This window comes from Trichogramma pretiosum, unplaced genomic scaffold, assembly GCF_000599845.2.
Source record: "Trichogramma pretiosum strain Unisexual culture from Peru unplaced genomic scaffold, Tpre_2.0 scaffold3, whole genome shotgun sequence".
Lineage (NCBI taxonomy): Eukaryota > Metazoa > Arthropoda > Insecta > Hymenoptera > Trichogrammatidae > Trichogramma > Trichogramma pretiosum.
This window is the reverse complement of record NW_019641698.1, coordinates 753176-774562: the sequence shown is the minus strand read 5'-3', so window position 1 is coordinate 774562 and position 21387 is coordinate 753176. Positions and strand designations below refer to the sequence as shown.

Below are 21387 nucleotides of genomic sequence, written 5' to 3'. Positions count from 1 at the left end.
TATACATAACATACCCATAATATATTATATGAATTTAAAGAAGATGAAATTTCCAAGAAATCAAAAATAAAAATTCGTCTTGATATGATCAAAATAGACGTAGATAGAAGCATTTTTGCGCGAAGACAAAGACATGCGTGACGACAATAACAATAAACAATATCAGACGCCACATGAACGGTACATATAAAATAGATTCGATGGTGAACTTTTTGGCGAAAGAAAACACTAAAATACAACTCTTCTGTAAATTTAGGATGCGAAAGAAATATTTCTCACGCACTTGCATGCTAATATTGGGTCTCGAAATCGAAAATTTTCCATGGACATTGTTTAAACTGCTATAACGACCGAAAAATAATTTTTATCACTGCCTGGACATAAAAATATCAAAAATACTTATGTTTAAGTGTAAATAGCCATGCTTATAATGACACGCAGATGCAAAAATCTAGTTTTAAAGTATTAATGTTTGATTGATTGTTAAAATTGGATGCGTGACGACAAAGATATTTTCGTCTGTTTTTAAGCTGCAGCTGGCCTAAAATGGCTTTTCAATATTCAATAATGTATGAAAAAGTTGGAAATAATTTATATCTACGATTTCACGATTCTCAACTGCGTACAAGACCGGACATGAGTAGCAAGCTCTTCGAGACAATCACCCCATTTATTGAACACTGATTACGAGATCGGTATATTGGCGAGTTGCGTGCACCGGTATTACCGTGGCTCGATCGAAACTCTCTGACGCAGACGGATCGTGTGTCGTGGCGCTCGCGGCTACAGATCAAAGCTTGTAAAGCGACTAAGACTCTTTGCATTGTTTTTTTTTATGGCTAGTGATATTTAATGTTGCAGATTTTCAATACCATTCAAATAATTCAAATAAATAAACTATAAAAAAAGATTGTATACATTAATTTGCTTAGATTTTTTATTGTTTATGATGTGACACTTCTTATCGCCCGTCCAGATAGCGTAGTGATTAGAGGAACCACGAAAACCGTTTCGACTGGTTAAAAAAAAGTTATATTTACTATTTACAATAAAAAATCAGCACTTCTTATTATTTCACTAATGAAATACACTCTATTCTCTGAGAAACTATTCGAAGCATATGACTGCATTGAGTTTGAGACGATCGCATGAGCAATGAATTATTCATAAAATCATCTGACACGAGATTGAATGCAATTATAAAAAAGTCATAATCGTAATATTAAAATTATTGTGTAGTAAGTCGTCTAATTATGTTAATAAAAATAGACACAATTAAACTTTTATGGCCAACCCAATTAAAATGAACCCAACTTTTCTGAAGTTGATCCAAAGTATTTCGAAAGCCCTTATGGTGCAGAATATACTACTAATACTCTGAAAAAACCTCATATTTTTTCAGTAAGTTGTAAACTTGATGAAGAAGTATCAAGCATTCAAATTTATTATTAGATACGTAATGTAATTCAAGGTCTTCACATTTTTCGCATGTTTGTCGCATAAGCAATCTTAAGAAACTGCGAGAATTGTCCGATAAGTAACTTCTATGAATTTTATGAACTGTTTTTTGGCGTCAACTCAAATTCGATGGAGAACATGATTTCTTCCTAAACTTGTCACATATGCAATCTTCATCAATTATTCGTGTACGAAATCTTTCTGATCTTCATGGACTGTCCTTTGATGTCTAATCAAATCCGACCTTCTTCCAAATTTCTTTTCACACCTGTCACATGCGTAATCTTTCCGACCTTCATGTACAGTCGTTTGGTGATTTGTCAAATGCCTCTTTTGTCCAAATTTCTTCTCACAAATGTTGCATGCGAAATCTTTCCGACCTTCGTGGACTGCCCTTTGATGCTTTACCAAATCTGACATTTTTCCAAATTTTTTCTCACACTGTTCACATGCGAAATCTTTACGACCTTCGTGGACTGTCCTTTGGTGGTATAGCAAGACATGTTTGTGTCCAAATTTTTTCTCGCATTTGTCACATTCGAAATCTTTGCGACCTTCGTGAACTGTCTTTTGATGAATGAGCAGAGGCCATTTTTGTTTAAATTTCATATCGCAATCGTCGCATTTAAAATCTGTCCGACCCTCGTGTACTGTCAGTTGATGCTTTAACAAATTGGATTGTTGTCCAAATTTTTTCTCACACTTGTCGCATGGATAATCTTTCCAACCTTCGTGTACTGTCCTTTGGTGTCTCATTATTTCCGATTTTTTTACAAATTTCTTCTCACAAATGTTGCACGGGTAATCTTTGCGACTTTCGTGAGCTTTCTTTTGATGGTAGAACAAAGTCGATTTCCATCCGAATTTTTTTCCGCACTTGCCGCACGCAAAATCTTTGCGACCTTCGTGTACTGTCTTTTGATGTCGGAGCAAATGATGTTTTTGTCCGAATTTCTTCTCGCACTCGTCGCATGCATAATCTCTTCGACCTTCGTGTACTGTCCTTTGGTGTCTCATTATTTCCGATTTTTTTACAAATTTCTTCTCACAAATGTTGCATGGGTAATCTTTGCGACTTTCGTGAGCTTTCTTTTGATGGTAGAATAAAGTCGATTTCCATCCAAATTTTTTTTCGCACTTATCGCATTGATAATCTTTATGACCTTCGTGGACTGTTCTTTGGTGTTTAAGCAAATCTGATTTCTGTCCAAATGACTTATCGCACTTATCGCATGTATAATCTTTACAACCATCGTGGGCCGTTTTTTGATGCTTCAACAAATCTGATTTTTGTCCAAATTTCTTCTCACAAATGCTGCATGTGAAATCTTTCCGACTGCCGTGTACTTTCCATTGGTGGGAGAGCAATTTACGTTTTTGGGCAAATTTCTTACCGCAATCGTCACAGAAGTAATCTTTGGAGGCTTTGAAGGGTAAATCTTTGCGACCCTCATGTACCGTCTTTATGTGTACGAGCAAACTATGTTTATTACTAAATCTCTTCGCACATTTTTCGCATAAGTAATCTTTGAAAACTTCGTGGAATATTTTGTTGTGCTTTAGTAAAGTTGACTTATTTTCAAATTTCTTCTCGCACTTGTTGCATGAGTAATCTTCACGTTTTTTGTGTACTAATTTTTGATGCGTAAGCAAACTCGATTTTTGCACAAATTTTATCTCGCACTGGTCGCATGGAAAATCTTTGTGACCTTTGTGTACTGCTATTTGATGTCTATTCAAATGACTTCGGAACTCAAATTTATGCTCGCACTTGTCACATGCAAAATCTTTACGTTCATTGTGAATCGTGTCTCGATGTGTTATAATGCTCGATTCCAGTGTAAATATCTCCTGACAAATATCACAAACATATTTTTCGTCGTCCGAAACAACAATATGATGCTTACTTAAGCTATTTTCCAAATTAACTTCCTCGAATTTCTTCTCACTTTTATCCATTTCGATACCTAAATTAAACCATAGATTCTTCTATTTGGTACCATGGAAATTGAACGAGTAAAATATATCTTTTGTTTTTATGACTCGTTTCATCTGGAAAGACAACATTCAAACTAATTTGTTTTTACTATAAACACGAGCAGTGTGTCGAGGGACTACGTCAAAATTTTGGTATCACAATGTTTATAATTGAATATCTGATTTATCCGTTTATACATTTTGTTTAAAATATCTGAACCACTTTAAAATTCCAGCTTGGCGACGATTTTTTCGAGAAATTTATTTGATCTTTTAAAAGTAAGCATACTAAAAAAAATCCATATGTAATATCGAGTCAATTAGACCGTTATACGATATATATTACATATTATAAAAAAAAAATTTTAATTATAATTCCAAAAATTGCCGTTCCTATCCGTTGTCGCTACCAAGCTTTATAATTACGTGGCGTCGCTCCATCGCGCCCGCTTTTGCCTCTATACTCGCTCGCCCTGTGCATGTGAGCATAAGGTACATTTCTGTTTCTCTCTCGCTCGAGTTTACTTCGTTCGTGCTATTTCGTGTTCGTTGCACGCTACCACCTTAAACTTTCAGTACACGTTACGACACGCCACTCGCCAGTCCGCGAACAAAGGAAAATCGCATCTACGACACCGAGTGATTCTCACAAAAAAGTGTACAGTAGTACTTTAGATTATAAGCGACTGTTTTTTGTGTTGAAGTGCTTAGAAAAATGTCTGACTAAGTAAACAGAAATCGACGAATACCAGTGCTAAAACATGGCTTCTTGCGGTCAAGTGAACTTGAAAAAATTAAAGAGTTTACGAGGAACATTCAATTTGGAGATAGAAAAGGAAAGACGACAATTCCTGGCTCAACTTTATGACTTGATCGAGAATTGGAAGGGCCATCTTCCGGATCTCCGAGACATTTTTCGTCCTGGTGAAATCGATTGGCTACTCACAGAGTCGGTAGAGCTCGTGAATTTCGCTGAAAACGTGATTTACCTAACTACACTCGTTGAGTTTGTGATCGCCACTGGCTACAATGACAAACCCGACATTAATGATGACGACAAACCATTGTTGCTTCGTACCACACCAATACATTATGCGTTCAGATGTCGTTCCAAGTATAACGTGATCTCGGTTCTTTTCGGAATATACGGATTCGACGCCAATTACGCCGACGAGTCAGGCCTCACGCATTTTCATGTGGCCTGCGTGTCTCGGGGCTGCTACGACGTCGTCGAAAAATTCCTCGAGCTCGGCCAAGATCCCAATCTCATTTGGCAAGAAACTGGCGATTCACCGCGATTCATTGGTATACAAGTACTGTGGATTTGGCCACGAAGATACAGTTCAAGCATTGCTGAATAAAGGCGCCAACCCGAATTCAGCCGATGCGGAGGGACTGACACCGCTGCACATTATTTGCCTGAATAATGTCGGCAATAGCTTGGTGGAAATATTCTTCCAGTTGAACGACGAAAATAATCAACGGGTGCAGGTCGATGTCCGGGACAGTTTGGGCCAGACACCGCTGCAAATAGCCGTGGCGAATCTGACGCCGCACGTGGTCGGTTTACTCTTGGATCGTGGCGCCGATCTGTCTAACTTCATTTTCCCTCCCAGTAGCGACTTCGTCAATAGATGCGAGCCCAACCAAACGTGGCATGACTTTAAATTGAAACTAGCGACCGACGTAGTGGGCGTCATCGGACATCTCGAGAAAAGAGGATACGAGCTCGATCGAAGCGACGCCTTGACGATGATGAAATTTTTCGCCAAGTACGAATTGTTCGAAAAGTTGGAGAAACTTCAGGGATCTTGGTACGATAGCAAAGAGTTCGCGAGGCAAGCAAAAAATATAATGATCATTCCGAGGAAGTTCGCGACAACTTCGTGTCTGTCGCTCTACGATCTGACTCGGTTACGACCCGAAGAGGCGGAGAAACGATTCACGTATCAAAATTTCTACGAGTACCACCTTTGGGTAGTTGACTGGCTCCCTTTGAAAGATCGCTGGCTCTGCCTCCGTTGTGCCGAGCATCTGTGCGAGAAAATATCGAGAAGATTTTTCCGGCGCTGGGCCCTGGTTTATTTATTCGAGCTCACACGTTATCAGTTGCCTATTCTCTGCTGCGAAAAAATCATCGAAAATCTGAAGAACGAACATTTGTATGATATTTGCTTGGCGGCTACGATCCAAGACTCACAATGACGATACGTTAAATGTTGCATATCATTTAAATACTTGAATTAAATAAACTTGAAAAAAAAACTTGAATTTTTTGTTTTGTTTTCCTATAGACGTATTTTGACACAGTCAGTCATCGATCCCACGCAATTGCTTCTGCTACGATCTCGCATTACCCTGCGCATGCCATATAGCCAACATTGTCGGCTCCTCGTTGATTTTTCATCGATCGCACTCTATAACGAGATCCGCTAGGTTGCATATTATTATTGATATACTTACAGCGCAGCAGGAACCATACCGGTACTCTGTACAGGCGTTTTTAAGCGTCGCGAGTCGCGCGCGCGCGCGAGCGTAAAATCGATACCCCTTGACGAAGATCGAGTTACTCGCACACGATGTAGTAGAAAAAAAAAAGGTAGAGAAAGATCGAGGCGATACTTGTGCGAGAGGACGAGATACGAATCGATGCCGTGAATCTAAGACGCGTGTAATGAGAAAGGAAATGGCTACTGGAACTTGTTTGAAACTTTTTTTTAACCGAAATTCGAAGTATCGATACATTGACAAAAAAAATGAATTATCTGGGTGCAAGAGCCAATATACATGCAACACGATCTAAAATTATGAATAATAATTACTTATCATGTCGTGTGACGTTGATTATGAATGAGTAATTGTATTATTGCAACGATCTTTTCATTCATACCGTACGCCAACGACGGCGATCGATCTCACGTATCAACGATCCACGTGCGTATCGTGTGCATTATAATACAGAGACAAGTTAAGTATATATGTATTATGCAGCGGCACACGCACATTATTATATAGACGTGAGCAGCGCGAATATATATCAGTACGAGGGTGTCGTGTATCATCGTTGCGTATCAGATGGTACACATACATATAGCTGCACGTCGCGTGCACACACGCGCGCATAGGTATACAGACGACGACGCGAGGCTGAGAGCTGTCACGCCTCATTTTCCAGATCATAGCGGAGAGCTCACACAAGAGATAGATAGAGAGAAAGAGAGCAATTTTACGCAAGGATCAGTAATTCAGTACTGCTGCTGCTGCTGATGCTGATGATGTTTGATCCCAGACTACTTACGCGTATTATTTTTAACTGTGAGAAAGTCGCGTGTATATTATGACTGGGCGCGCGCGCGTGCAAGGGTATGATACGTTTTATATGTATACAGTGGGCAAAAAAAAAAAAGACATCGACGAGTGAAATCGTACACCCGTATACACGCACTCGACGACAGATATTGCAGTTATGGCATCTATATACAGAGACTACACGCAGAGAGCTACGATCCGCATGTATACACACACCTGCCGTCGCGCCGACGTAAATAGTTAATCGTACTTACATACGTGCGTGTCGATACGTAGGATAGGATAGCGTTGAGCGAGATGACAAGTTCGCACAAGACTCGATTAGCCATCAAACGCATGGGAGCGTGTGTACAACACACCGATGATATGTGTACGTGCAGTATAAATTGTGTCGGCTTGAATTACGCGTATTCGATATGCGTCTCGCGTACTTTGAGCGCGTGCACAAAACCATACCTATAGCCGTGTTGTACATACTCGATCGTGTTATCAGGAATTTGAAAAATCTGTGCATTGGATCGTAGGTACGAGCTATCTACCCGAGTCAACATTTATTTTGAAGAAACTAGCCAGCCTCTTTTTTCGCGTTATGTAAAAAAGAGAGAGGGGTGTTTTTGTGAGAATGTTTCTCCCCACACATCTTATCGTACGATTTATAAGAAAATTTTGCGCCTGCATGAATAACATTTTTATTGCAATTTCGGTGTATAGCTGTATAGGCAGTTGGCACACGTCAATATCGCATTCGCTGTACTACATATCATTGAGTATTCGGTCAGTCGACAGTAGAGGGGGAAAGTATCGCCGAGGGGCGAGGAGCTAAAAAAATCGCGGGTTCTTCTCGCGAATGATGCGTTCAGTCACTAACAAAGAGAGCTTAAAGCTATTCCTGCAATAAACGAATGTTTGCGAATTTGTGAAATAACGATACAGTGCTGGCTACTCGGAGCATCTAACCTAAAGCATTTTCTTGGTGTACGTCGTAGAAACGTGGTTTGTAATAACTGATTACATTAACAAAACAGCGAATGATGGAAAGCAGAGAGGACGCTGTTAGGTATGACATTTTTTGTGCATTCCATAATACTTTATTAAGCGATCGCTTTATCAAACTTTATTATTCTTCAGGGTGAAAGAAGAGCCGTGCGATACTTGGTCAGATACAGGCGAAGATAATAATTACGATTCCGTGGACAAACGTGATGTCAAAAACTTTGGAACCATGTCATTTCGTGAACAATTGGTAAGATTGATGATTTGAATTATCTTTTAACGATTATAATTTAATTTTCCACTATCAAAAACTTATTACGGTTTTAATTTTAGACAAGTCATGTGAAAGAGGAGATTGGTTCATTCAAAAATTTAGATGAAAATGTATCCATCAATTTTGAGTGCAAGAATGTTAAACTTGAACCCAAGTCTCTGTTAATAACCAACTGCAAATCAGAGTATCAAAGTTGTCAATCTATGGTGAAAATAGAAAACAAAAGTCTGACCAGTGACAGTATATTCGTTGATTTTGAGTGCAAAGATGTTAAAACTGAATTGAAATTGCTATCGACAAGCATCTGCAAGACTGAGTTCAAGAATTGTCTACCAATTTTGAAAATAGAAAGTCAAAATCAGACCAGTGACATAAATGAAAATATGTGCATTGATTTCGAAGTACATAATTGTAGCAAACCCCTTGCGTGTAACATTTGTTACAAATCAGTTGGATACCAGAGTCATCTCAGTGGACGTACAAATACAGGACTGCATAATTATAACAAATGCTTGGAAGTGGTGGATTGCAAAGAGCCATTTGGATACCAGGATAAACTCAAAGAGGACATAATAACAGTACAAAATCAGATTAAACCATGTGAATCTTACATTTATCACAAGCATGATCTGGAAACTCTTGTAAATGTAGTAGATGATTGTAGCCAACCTCCCAAATGTGAGATTTGTCACAAATCATTTGAATACCAGAGTAAACTCAAAAGGCACGTCAATGCAGTACATGATCGGAGCAAACCCTTTCAGTGCGACATTTGTCACAAATCATTTGGATACTTATGTACCTTAAAAAATCACATAAATTTAGTACATAATCGAAGCAAACCTTTCGAATGTGATATTTGTCATAAATTATTTGGACAAAAAGGTGACCTTAATAAACACATAAAAACAGTACATGATCGTATCAAACCCTTTGAATGTGATATTTGTCACAAATCATTTGGATATCAGAATTTACTCAAAAGTCATATAAATACAGTACATGATCGTATCACACCCTTCAAGTGCAAAATTTGCCACAAATCATTTGGATATCAGAAAGTACTCAAAAGGCACATAATGACATTACATGAACGTTGAAAACCTTAGAGGCGTGAGATGTGTCAAGAAACTTTTTTAGAAAACCCTTCACATAAATATCCTGTAATTTTATGCAGAACAATAAAATCTTTCTCAAACAATTAAACGCTTCTCTTGATTGTGAAAAACCTTCAACCTTTCGTACATTAAGTAAAATATAATCAATTTTTCCAGGGTACCTACTCCTTACTCTGGAACGACAACTTGACACTGCGCAGAGTAAAAAACAATGACTTTACTCCGTATAAAGCTCGTTTGGAACACAATGATTGTCGATTGAAATATCGCAGTTCATTTTACTTATAAGTATACAAGTACGAGCCCAATCCAACAAACTTCGCAGTTCACAAGTTACAATGTGTACCAGCTGTTACAGCTAAAAGCCATCTAAGCAATGGGCTACGATAGGTCTTCAAATGTCTTACCTATACTTTGCCCGTCATAATAATAGGGCCATTCGTAAAACAAAAAAAGGTATGTATAGGTACCTGATACAGGCGCAGCCGAGCCGAGCTATGCTCTCCGTCGGTTGGACGATGCACTCGGTCATGACGAGAAAAAGCTGCTTCACCATCAGGGTGCTCAACGACAAGTACGTCTCGTCCCTCTCGGCCTTGGGTCCTATCGTTTCAAATTCAGTCGATCAATTCAAGCTCTAGTACAAAAAAACACTCATCATCGCATACCTTGCAAATGCTCGATAAAATCGACGACCAGGTCGGTGGTCAGTCCGCAGCACTGCTTGAAATTCGATGCGAAGCTGTCCCAGCCCCGACTGATCCTCGACGTCTTCCGCAGCCAGTTCTGCACCATGGGCAGCAGCAGATGATTCACGCAGTACAGTCCGAACAGCGGGCCGGGCGTCTCCAGGGTCGAGCGCAGCAGATGAAACAGGGTCTCGAGGGCGTGCGGCTGGTAGGCGCGCGGACAGATCATCGTGGCGCTGGCCAGACCCTCGATCAGCGAGTACCAGACCCCGAGCACGCCGCTCGGCTGGTCGAGGGCCTGCAAGCTCGCGAGCTTGTGAGATTCAGCGGGCTGTGGATTGGTGAGCAGCTCGTAGGACGCGTCGTGCAGCGAGCCGGCGATGATCTCGCCGTCGTTGGGCAGGCTCGGGTCGACGTACTGCGGCAGCGAGGCAGAGGAGGACGCGCGCGGCACGCGCTGGGCCGAGTGAAAGATCGGGCAGGCCGGCATGCGATACATGTTGGCCAGAAGCTCGCTGCAGCTCACGAGGTACTTGAGGCTCTCGAGGCAGAGCTTCGTTTTACGGCCCTTGTCGCCGTTCTCGACGTCGTTTTCCGCCGATCGATCTTGACTATTTTTGTCGGACTTCGTTTGAGGAGGAGCCGTCGTTTTCGTCGGCGTCGATGTCTCGGTATCGCTGCAGCCACGTACGTGTTTGAGTAAACACAATATACAATCGAGGGCGGCATTGGCGAAGACCAGTGGATTGTCGGTGCTGAGAAAGACGCGAAAGACCTCGAGCAGCGGGGCCGACTCGACGCTCTCGGCCTGACCCACCGTGGCCACTTTGAGCGCCCCAAAGAGCGGCCTCCAGCCCGACCTGATCTCCGTGCGATTCGTCTCGACGAACTCGCAGATGCAGCTCACGATCTGGTCCTGCACGTCGGGATCGCACAGCTCGAGACAGAGCAGATTCTCGAAGGGCTTGAACAGCGCCTCGTTGAAGTGAAAGTGCGGCAGCTCGAGCTGGTCGTTGAGCAGGGCGGCCATCGAGTCGTAGATGCACTCCACGGCCTTCTTGGAGATGGCCCGGTCCTTGTGGCAGGCGGCCTCCATGAAGTGCGGGCCGAGGATGCTCCAGGCGCGCATCGCGTGGATCAGCGGGCGGCCGCTCTTGACGCACTTGAGCATGACCTCGCCGAGACGAGAGAGCAGCAGAGTGTTGAGCTCCTCGTCGCGTGGCTTGTTACTGTTACTACCGCTGTTGCTCCTCATGCGCCACCAGATCCTGTCCTTGCTCTTGGAATCGCTACCCTGACTCTTGAACAATTGGTCCTTGCTCGAGCGACACAGGGCTTGGAGGAACAGACATAGGGCGCGCAGATTGAGCTTGAGCGCCGCGTCCTCGAACAGACGATCGACCTGCTGAGACAGCGCGCAAACGATTTTCGCCGCGTACTCCGACGGCAGGATGCCGTTGAACTGCTGATCGGCGTTGGACTGCTGGATGATCTCGGCGACGCTGTCCTGCGCCGAGCTCTGGGTGTAGGGGGTCGACAGGAAGCTGTAGACGTCGACGCAGGCGGCGTCGTCCTCGTCGTCGTCGCCGACCATGTTGAAGCTGAGCTTGAGCCGCTCCTGATTGGTCTTGCACTCGCTCGAGCTCAACGGCGGCTCCTTCTTTTCCTTCTTGACGCCGCTGCTGCTGCTCTTGGCGATGGACACGTTTTGTTGATTCTTGCCGAAGAAGTCGTGCTCGAGTTTGCTCACGTACAGGCAACAGCTGTAATAATTATTAATTAATTTTTGTTACGCGTAAATGTCAAAAAACAATACGAATTAATAAATTTATTATTAGAACCAAAAGAAAACAATTATCGATTCTATTAATAGAAATAAAAGTTAGAAAGTTAGCAAAGATCAGTTACTACTCGGAAATTATTAATAATGATAGGCTGCCTATGGAGCTTAAAAGTATAGCAAAAAATTAAATATTGTAAAAATAAAATACAGGAATGGATTGTTAACCCTTTTTAAAAACACAAAAGTTATGCATTGCTAGTTTGAAGTTAAATATACAATTTTTTAATGAAGTACATAGTTTTAATATAGGGGCTAAGCCAGAGTTAGCGTGATGGTCAAAAAAAACTTTTTTCTCAAATCATGTACTTTTAAAGAGTACATTGAAAAGTGAAAATCCTGTAAGTTTCAGCTCTCTAGGTCCAACCGTATTGGATTTTCAGGGTCTTAAAGTTGAATTTTCTTTTTCTGCCCATATTCTGCTTGCAATTCTGATTTTCTCGGGTTAATATGAAAAAATTGTTGAATCATGGTTTTGAATGTAAAATTTGATGTAGAATTCAAATTTGTACTTAAAAATCATATTTACAACTTGAAACCCCATAAAAATGATATTTTCCTGCATTAATCATATAACTGTACTAACATAAATGTGTTCGTATCCTTCAATTAGGCCCATATTGTAATATATTTATCGATACATCAAATTACAACTTCTGATAAATTTTGGTTATCTGCAGACAAACTGAATTCATTATTGAGCTTGATATAAGTCAAAAATCAAGGAAAATGAGAGAAAAACCATGTTTCTTGACTCATATCAAGCTCATTAATGAATTCTGTTTGTCTGCCGATAACCAAAATTCATCAGAAATTGTAATTTGATGTATCGATGAACATATTACAATATTGGCCATATCGCTGGATACGAACATGTCTATTTTTGTACAATGACATGATTAATGCATGAAAATATCATTTTTATGGAGACTCCACTTCTTATTATGATTTTTAAGTACAAATTTGAATTCTACATCAAATTTTACATTAAAAACCATGATTTAACAATTTTTTCATATTAACCCCATAAAATCAGAATTGCAAGCAGAATATGGGCAGAAAAAGAAAATTCAACATTAAGACTCTGAAAATCCAATACGGTTTGACCTAGAGAGCGGAAACTTTCAGGATTTTCACTTTTCAATGTACTCTTTAAAAGTACATAATTTGAGAAAAAAATTTTTTTTGACCATCATAACTATGGCTTAGCCCATAGTTATCTTTATGTTATTTTATTTTATTTTTTTTTTGTTAATCTTTTCTAATAATAAACCAGTCCTGCGAACTGGCAAGTAAATTGTAATTACTAAATTACAATTAATAAAATGTCATCATAGAGCTCAATTGACTTACGTGAAAACGTGAGGCCAACAATCGCTTCCATGGCTGCTCAACTCCAGGCCCTTCGAAAGCAGCACGTCCATGGAAGTGGCGTGGGACGTGTGCAGATTCGTGGCTCGGTTCTGCAGCTTCAGTCTCAGCACGTCCTTGGTACGCCGGAGCCTCGAGATCAGCTGCTCGCTACAGGCTGCCTTGGCCAGCAGAGCGAAGATCGTGCCGCATCGCGCCTGAAGACCCAATACGTTGCTGAGGCTCGCGACCCTCTGCAGACCCTCCAGCGCCAGAGTGATCGTGTCCTTGATGCCCTTCTTGCCGTCGTCCTTGGTCAACAGGCCCTTACTGAGCAGCTCGTCCCTACAGGGATTCAGTCCGCTGGCCAGGACATTGACTATGCTGGCCCAGCAGCAGGTCAGCACCCGTCGGGCCAGCTTGGTACCGGCCTCGGACTCCGGGGTGGCCTCCTGGCGCTGCAGCTGACATCGCTCCAGGCGCAGATAGTCCGAGAGCAGCTGACCACCGGGCCTGGTCCCCGGTATACCGTCGACGTCGATCAGCGCATTGACCAGGGCGTTGTTGTCCTGCGAGCGAGGATCGTAGCCGCACTTGGCCAGCAGATTCGACGCGAGCACCTGCTGGTAGAGCTCGGACAGCCACGTGGCCGAGAGATAGACCAGGACCCCGGAGCCGTGCACCTCCTCGACGAATTGGCCCTCGGTGACGAGGAGCTTGCTCGAGTCGTCCTCGTAATAGTTCTGGCGTATGAGCTTGAGATTGAGAAGCAGCGCGGCGTACGTGGCCAGGTAGATCCCGTCGGCGTTCATGATCGTGATCAGAGCGCAATCGTCGTCGTCGTTGCTACTACTCGTCTCGGTTGTCCGCTGCTGGGCCGCGTACACACCCTGGCAGTATCTCGAGGCGAAGCTCTGCAGCGCCTCGTCCACCTCGATGATGCTCCTCAGCCCGAGCACTTGAGGTATCAGGTCCTGCTTCAGGGTCTTGACGAACATCCGGGCGTTGTGGCGCTCCACGTCGACGTTGCACTCCTCGACGAACTGCCTGCCCACGTGCAGGCACTTGGGCAGCTTTTCCAGCCGCTCGCGCTCCCGCTCGTTGGCCAGGTCGTAGCTGTCGCTGCTGTCCTCGATCTGGACGCTCGCGGCATCGTCCGCGATCGTCGTTGTGGTCGTGGTCGTCTGTTCTTCGGTCGGTGGTCCCTCGGTATCCGTCGAATTCCCATCCTCGACATCGTCGTCGTCCTCCTCCTCGGACGGACCGCGACCCGACGAGTCCGAGTCCGTCGCCTTCTGCGTCGACGTCTTCTTCATGAGCTCGAGCTGCTCGCGATAGGTCTTGGGCAGTCGGGCCATGCTCTGATAGGTCAGCGGGCCCCGATAGTCGCACGACTCGAGATCCTCGTAGAGGGCGTTGATGGCGCAGGTGTACTCGTGGCTGATGGCCTTGCCGTCGCAGAGCTCTTGGAGGGCCGAGAGCAGCGCAACGACGCAGGATACACTGGCCTGGAGAACGGCCAGGCCTCCGCTCGTCGATTCCTCGATCGAGTCCATGGCTCTGAAGCAACGAAAAATCGGTCGAGGAATTTTTTGACGCAATGAAAATATTGAGAATGAGTTCTCATGCAAGTTCTTGATAAGAACGTATGTAAGATTTAAGTAAGATCTTACGTAGGATTATCTACCGTATAAGTCTTTACATGAAAGCTGGTTCAACTCAAAAGCTCGAATAAGAAAGGGTAGATCAAAATCTTACCTAAGTTCTTACGTAAATTATTGCGCAAGTCATTACTAAAATATTTAAGGTTTTCTAGTTGAAAAAATTCTTATGTAAGAATTTATGTAAGAACGTTAAGTGTCGATAAAAATACGTAAGATTTTTGTAAGATGCAACGTAAGATCTTATGGAAATTCGAGTCAAGAGCTTGCATAAGAACAAGAGATAAAAACAGAATCATTACAGTCTCATCAGGGCCATGTCGCTTTGAAGTTGGCTGGATTTGTCGTCGTCCACAAGCAGAGGTCCGGCGAAATCGGCGATTCGACTCGGACTCCGGAGCAGCTCTTTCAGGGCTTTCAAGGACTCCAGACGTTGCTGCGGAGGTGGGTACAGGAGCATCCGATGAAAAACCGACTCCAGCACGGGCCTCAGAGGTCCCACGCAGCCAACTATACGGACGAGCTCGGTGCCGATGCTTCACGGCAACAACATATACGAATCATCGAAAAATCGAGCGTCGAAAAAAAAGAGTACAGGACAATCGTAACAATGATCAATACCAATAGACGGTCTTGGCCTGATGGCTGTCGAAGCCGAGGGAGGTGGCCAGGTAGCCGGAGCCGCGGCCGAGCTCCGGGGTCGGCTCGCCACCGCCTCGGTTTCCTCCCCCTTGATGGGGGTGCTCGCGCGACTGGAAGCTCTTGTCGACGCGCGGCGTACCCAGAAAGGCGATCAGCGCCGGGCAGAATTTCTGCCAGAGGAAGGTCGTGAAGTGGCAGTTGGTGTGGATCTTGGCGGGCAGCGACGAGATCAGCGTGTGCAGGCACTCGAGCAGAAAGACGACGGTGCTGCCGTTGCGCGCACTGTTATGTACAAAGTAACGATAAGGTAATGATAAAACGTTTCACTTCAAAATATGTAAATGATCGTGTGCTTATTGACAAAAATATCACAACTCATTTTCTTTTTTAATTTATTTATTTGGATAGTGTAGAACATATTGAATATTAAATTAAACAACGTCAAAGAATTTCGGCCGTGAAAAAAGTGCCACCTCCGTGCAAACTTTCGTTTTTCACTGACGCGATTCCAAGAGTTTCAATATAAGGTTTTTGAAGAATAAAACAATTACGAGAATTATTACGTAGCGTTTATCGAAAATTCATATTTCCAAACAAGAAGTGGAAAAAACTCGCGGCTGATGGTCGCATAAAGAGCTAGAATCTAAAATGTACAGAGAGTATAGTAATTATTAGTACGCGAAAACTGAAAACACGCCACAACGACACAGTACAAAGGTGTAATGATAGTTGATATCTGGTAAGACTTTAATCATTTTGGCAGAATTTTTATTGAAACTTTGTACTCGAACATATGTATAAGTAACGCTGTACATATGTACAATTGTCAATCATCATTTCTTCTCGCCAGTTTGACATGTGTAATCGTTGCCATCTCTATGAACTGTTTTTTGATGTTGTATCAAATCAGATTTATTATTCCGAATTTCTTCTGACACTTGTCACATGCGTAATCTTAGCGACCTTCATGGATTGCCCTCTGGTGTCTTATCAAATCCGATTTTTGCCCAAATTTCTTCTCACAAATGTTGCATGCGAAATCTTTGCGACCTTCGTGTACTGCCCTTTGGTGTTTGATCAAACCCGATTTTTGCCCAAATTTCTTCTCACAAATGTTGCATGCGAAATCTTTCCGACCTTCGTGTACTGTCCTTTGGTGATTAAGTAAACTCGATTTTTGGGTAAATGTATTCTCGCAATTGTCGCATTCAAAATCTTTCCCACCTTCGTGTACTGTTCTTTGGTGATTGAGTAAACTCGGTTTTTGTGTAAATTTTTTCTCGCACTTGTCGCATGAGTAATCATCTCTGCAACCTCTATGAACTGTTTTTTGGTGTTTAAGCAGATTTGATTTTATTGTAAATTTTTTTTCGCATTTGTCACATGCGTAATCTTTGCGACATTCGTGAATTATCTTTTCGTGTTGAATCAAATGGCTTCGATCCCTAAATTTTTGCTCGCATTTGTCACATGCGAAATCTTTGCGACCTTCGTGGATTGCCCTCTGGTGTCTTATCAAATTGTATCGTTCCGCAAATTTCTTCTCGCAATTATTACATGCGTAATCTTTGCGATTTTCGTGAGTTTTTTGGTGTTTTTTTAAATAGGTTCCATCCCCAAATGTCTTCTCGCATTTGTCACATGCAAAATCTTTCTTACCTCCGTGTACTGTTCTTTGGTGTTTGAGTAAATGCACTTTTTGTCCGAATTTCTTCTCGCATACATCGCATGCGTAATCTTTATGACCTTCGTGTATTGTCCTTTGGTGGTGAAACAAATGATATTGTTGTCCAAATTTCTTCTCGCACTTGTCGCACACAAAATCTTTATGACCTTCGTGAATTACTTTTTTGTGCCTAGCCAAATCGTACGAAGCCCTAAATTTTTTCTCGCACTTGTCGCATGGGTAATCTTTGCGACCTTCATGTACTGTCCTTTGGTGAAAAAGCAAATGACTTTTACGTTGAAATTTATTTTCACAATTGTCGCAGGCGTATTCTTTATGACCTTCATGAACCGTCTTTTGGTGGAGTAGCAAAGCCGATTGTCGACCAAATTTTTTTTCGCACTTGCCGCACGCAAAATCTTTGCGACCTTCGTGTACTGTCTTTTGATGTCGGAGCAAATGATGTTTTTGTCCGAATTTCTTTTTACATTTGTCACATACGAAATCTATCATACCCTCGTGAACTGTTTTTATATGCACGAGCAATCTCTGTTTATTTCCAAATCTCTTCGCACACTTGTCACATAAATAATCTTTGAAAACTTCGTGGAATATTTTGTTATGCTTGAGTAAAGTTGACTTATTTTCAAATTTCTTCTCGCACTTGTTACATAAGAAATCGTTGCGATTTTTGTGAATTAATTTTTGGTGAGTAAACAAACTCGATTTTTTCACAAATTTTTTCTCGCACTGGTCGCATGCCAAATCTTTGGGGCCTCTGTGTACTGATATTTGGTGTCTACTCAAATGACTTCGGAACTCAAATTTTTCTTCGCACTTGTCACATTCGTAATTTTTTTTATCATTGTGAATTTTGTCTCGGTGTATTATCATGCTTGATTCTAGTGTAAATGACTCCTGATAAATATGACCAACATGTTTTTTGTTGTCTGAAACAGCAATATCCTGTTCACTTGAATTATTTTCTGAGACATCTTCCTCGGATTTCTTCTCGCCTTTATCCATTTTGGTGACTAATAGGAACGATAGATTCTTCTTAGTGTCACAGGAATGGAATGAGTTTAATTTATCTGCTGGTATTATGGTTTGCTTGGTCGGGAAAGACAATGTTCAAACTAATTGGTTTTTACCATAAACACGACCAGTGTTCAAAGGACGATGTGAAAATCGCTTATGATGATATTGTTTACACTTAAATTACCGATTTAGCTACTGATATATTGTCCGTAAGATCAGTGTGGGTATTTTCGCTCAACTTTGAATCAAGTTTTTACGTGAGATCAAAACTTAATACCAATATTCAAATAATATAAATAAATTAAACATATATCAGCTCAATACAACCAATTAAAAAAATTTTTTTCATGTGTTAAATAAGATAGTTAATATTAATTATTGAGCGAATATAGAGACATGAGCGAAAATACCCATATTGACCTTACAATGTTTGAATATTTTACCAAATAGTCGAATTCTTTCATTAAAATAATTTTTCATGAGGAAGCCCTTTGCCAATGTATTGGCAACAGCTTTTCCAATTTATTTTAAAAATAAATAGACTCTTTTAATATTGTACTTCATAAATATCGTAGTTTAGGAAATATTATGTTAACATGCAAAATTTTGTAAGTTATATTATTCTAATTTTGTGCTATCTGAGATTAGATTTTAGCAAGTATGAGACGACCACTTTGTTTCTCTTTTTATAATTAATATAATTAATGGGCTATTCCACAACAGGTGTTGCAGGCCCAAAAAATGAAGTTGAAACTAACCATTTACTCTTCAAGAACACAATGAAAAATGAAAATCCTGAAGAGCACAGCCCCCTAGGTCCAACCCTCGTGAAGAATATATACTTTGTTTTCATTTCATTTTTTGAACTATTAACAAAACAAGCAGCAAATGTTATTGGATGCGCGCTGGATCAGACCGCACACACTTGAGCAGTTTTTGACCAGTTGCAACTGGCCAGTTTAAAAACAGTTGACTATAATTAACCAGTAAGATTGCTTAATTTTATACCAGGGTATGTAAGTACATAAATTTATCTGCATAGCTACATAAATTCTGATATGTTCGGGTAATATTATGGTTATTATTATTTTATTTTTTTTCAATTGTTACATTCATTTGTGCATTCATTATATATTCACATTGTTACAGTCATGGCTAGCATCATTATTTTTGTACTAATTAAAATCTGTTACTATCCAAAATAACGAGCAATTACGAACTTTTGCTTGCAGCAGCCAAGCAAATCTTGTATAAATCTTCGTTCCCCAGGTTGTCGAGGATCATGTCACAGCAAAGTATTGGCAGTCGGTAGTGAATCAGTTTCAAGAATGACTCCACTGCCGATGGCAGGAAAAGTTTTCTCGATATTATCTGGGGAAGGTTACTGATATAAGCCGTTATGGATCCTTTGGGAAGCTTCCTAAATTTCTCCGAAAATACGAAGTCCTTATAGTCTTCAAATTTGAGTAGTTTTGCCGCCTGTTTAGGTCGTAACTGAACCAGGTCGTGAACAGACAGATCCGGGTTTATCATTAAGTCTTTTGCTTTGCTGTCGAACTCTTCTTTATCGTACCAATATTTTTCTCCAGTCACCGAATTGTACAATCCGCGATCAAAGAAAAATGTCATAATCGTCATAGCATCGCTTGAGTCCAGTTCGTATCCTCTTGTCTCGAGATGTTGCACGACGGCCAGAATATCAAACACCAATGCCGACTGTCCCCAATTTTCAAATACTGGTGGACGCATCACGATGAGAAAATCTATAAAAATTTGGCCAAAATAACTTTGCGGGGAAAACGAAGCGGGGAAAACGAAGTTTGACAGATCAGCGCCACGATCAAAAAGCATATCGACTACCTGGGGTCGAATAGTTGCCACAGCCCATTGCAACGCTGTTCGGCCTAAATTATCCTTTGCATCGATCTGCAACGTCAGTTGTTCGTCGTCGATGATTTCGAAGAATTTTTTTAAAAATGTCTCATCATAAAGTGTGTTGGGTTTGTGAATAATAACATGTAACGCAGTCTCTCCGTCCTTGTTGACGCCATTGGGATCGGCGCCAAACCTCAGAAGCCATTCGATCCAGTCTTTGTATCCTTTTTCTAAAGCTAGGTGCAACACCTTAACGCCTTTATTATCTACGCCGGGCTCGTATTTATATTTGCTGCGAATCAAAAAATTAATGAATCGTTTTCCTTGAGCAAAATTATATTTGCTGCTAATCGAAGAATTAATGAATTGTTTTCCTAGAGGAGAATCATTGACGATGCAACAATAGTCAGTAAAGTAATTCTCTAGAAAATAATTCATTTCTTCATTCCGGAAAATGCATCGAAGATTTGGATATCGGCCCTTCCAATTACGGATTAAATTATCGAGTTGATAGAGAAAGCCATGTCGCAATGCTTGGATCGACCAGTCTGCCTTGTCATACGTGCATTTTAATTTTTTCAATTTTTCCAATTGTATGCCGCCTTTTCCCTTGAAAACTTCGCCGGATTGGTTCGAGGACGTGGACATTTCACTCACAAACACAATGCACAAAAACAAAATTGCTTGAACTATAAAATATTGATTTTTTTCACCAATTTTGAAATACACGTAGCGGTCGATGATTTATTTTTTTAGATAACCGCGTGGCAATGTGTGTATCGTAACTATACTGAACTATACACTCGACATGTGGCAGAGGCGAGGAAACTGATGCTATGACTTTCATATGGCGAGATCTATATTAATAGAGAGAACTAATCGAGTTGTAAGCACATGGAACTAGAAATAAAATGCGGCGGTTGGAAAGTCTTTACATCAGAACTGTAAGAAGCAGCACCCGCGGTGAGCGCGAAATTCAAATTCGTGTAAAGTTGTAAATTAAAATATTTATTATAATAGTTTTTTTGCATTTATTTAGAATAAAAATATGATGAAAACTCTAGTATTGTGTCGGCAAACCCGAAAAAAATAATTACAATTTTTTCATAATATCAGTAAGTATATCAGTGTGGTATTCTCGAGTTATAATGACGATTATAAAAGATAAAATAGATAATTGTAAATTAATTAGCATAATAATTACTATGTCAACTATATTTTGTGTTATTAACTAAAAGAACTTTATGTTAAAGCCTGTGTTTGAGAAAATAATTTTATTCGACGTTATAGTCTTATATGAAAATAAATCATAAAAAAAAGTAGGAAATTAATATAAAAATTAAAATTAAAAAATTGAAGCCCCCTCTCAGCCCTTTGCAAACTTCATTTATTTATGGTTAATAAAATAAAATTTTTTTGCTTCCTCATAGAGGAAGCTTTGTGATGGGCTCCATTTCGGCTTTTTTATAGAGTAATCGTAGGGTATATTTAATGATA

The 21387-nt window shown here is 41.0% G+C and overlaps 2 protein-coding genes across 2 annotated transcripts in view; both read right to left on the bottom strand.

Moving 5' to 3' along the window:
• LOC106652915 (brefeldin A-inhibited guanine nucleotide-exchange protein 3) overlaps positions 1 to 21387 on the bottom strand; it is a 42654-nt gene that overhangs the window by 14654 nt on the left and 6613 nt on the right. The window contains exons 6-10 of the mRNA XM_014372093.2: positions 15291 to 15593; positions 14972 to 15205; positions 13012 to 14568; positions 9798 to 11581; positions 9600 to 9732 (exon numbers count right to left, since the gene is read on the bottom strand). Coding sequence (XP_014227579.1) covers positions 9600 to 9732; positions 9798 to 11581; positions 13012 to 14568; positions 14972 to 15205; positions 15291 to 15593 — 4011 coding nt within the window. The remainder of the gene's footprint in view (positions 1 to 9599; positions 9733 to 9797; positions 11582 to 13011; positions 14569 to 14971; positions 15206 to 15290; positions 15594 to 21387) is intronic.
• On the bottom strand, positions 18914 to 21290 carry LOC106652916. Its single transcript, XM_014372094.2, has 2 exons — positions 19876 to 21290; positions 18914 to 19778 (listed from the first exon to the last, which is right to left on the bottom strand). Exons 1-2 carry the CDS (start codon positions 19901 to 19903, stop codon positions 19228 to 19230), a joined length of 579 nt encoding a protein of 192 aa, XP_014227580.1. The 5' UTR covers positions 19904 to 21290; the 3' UTR covers positions 18914 to 19227.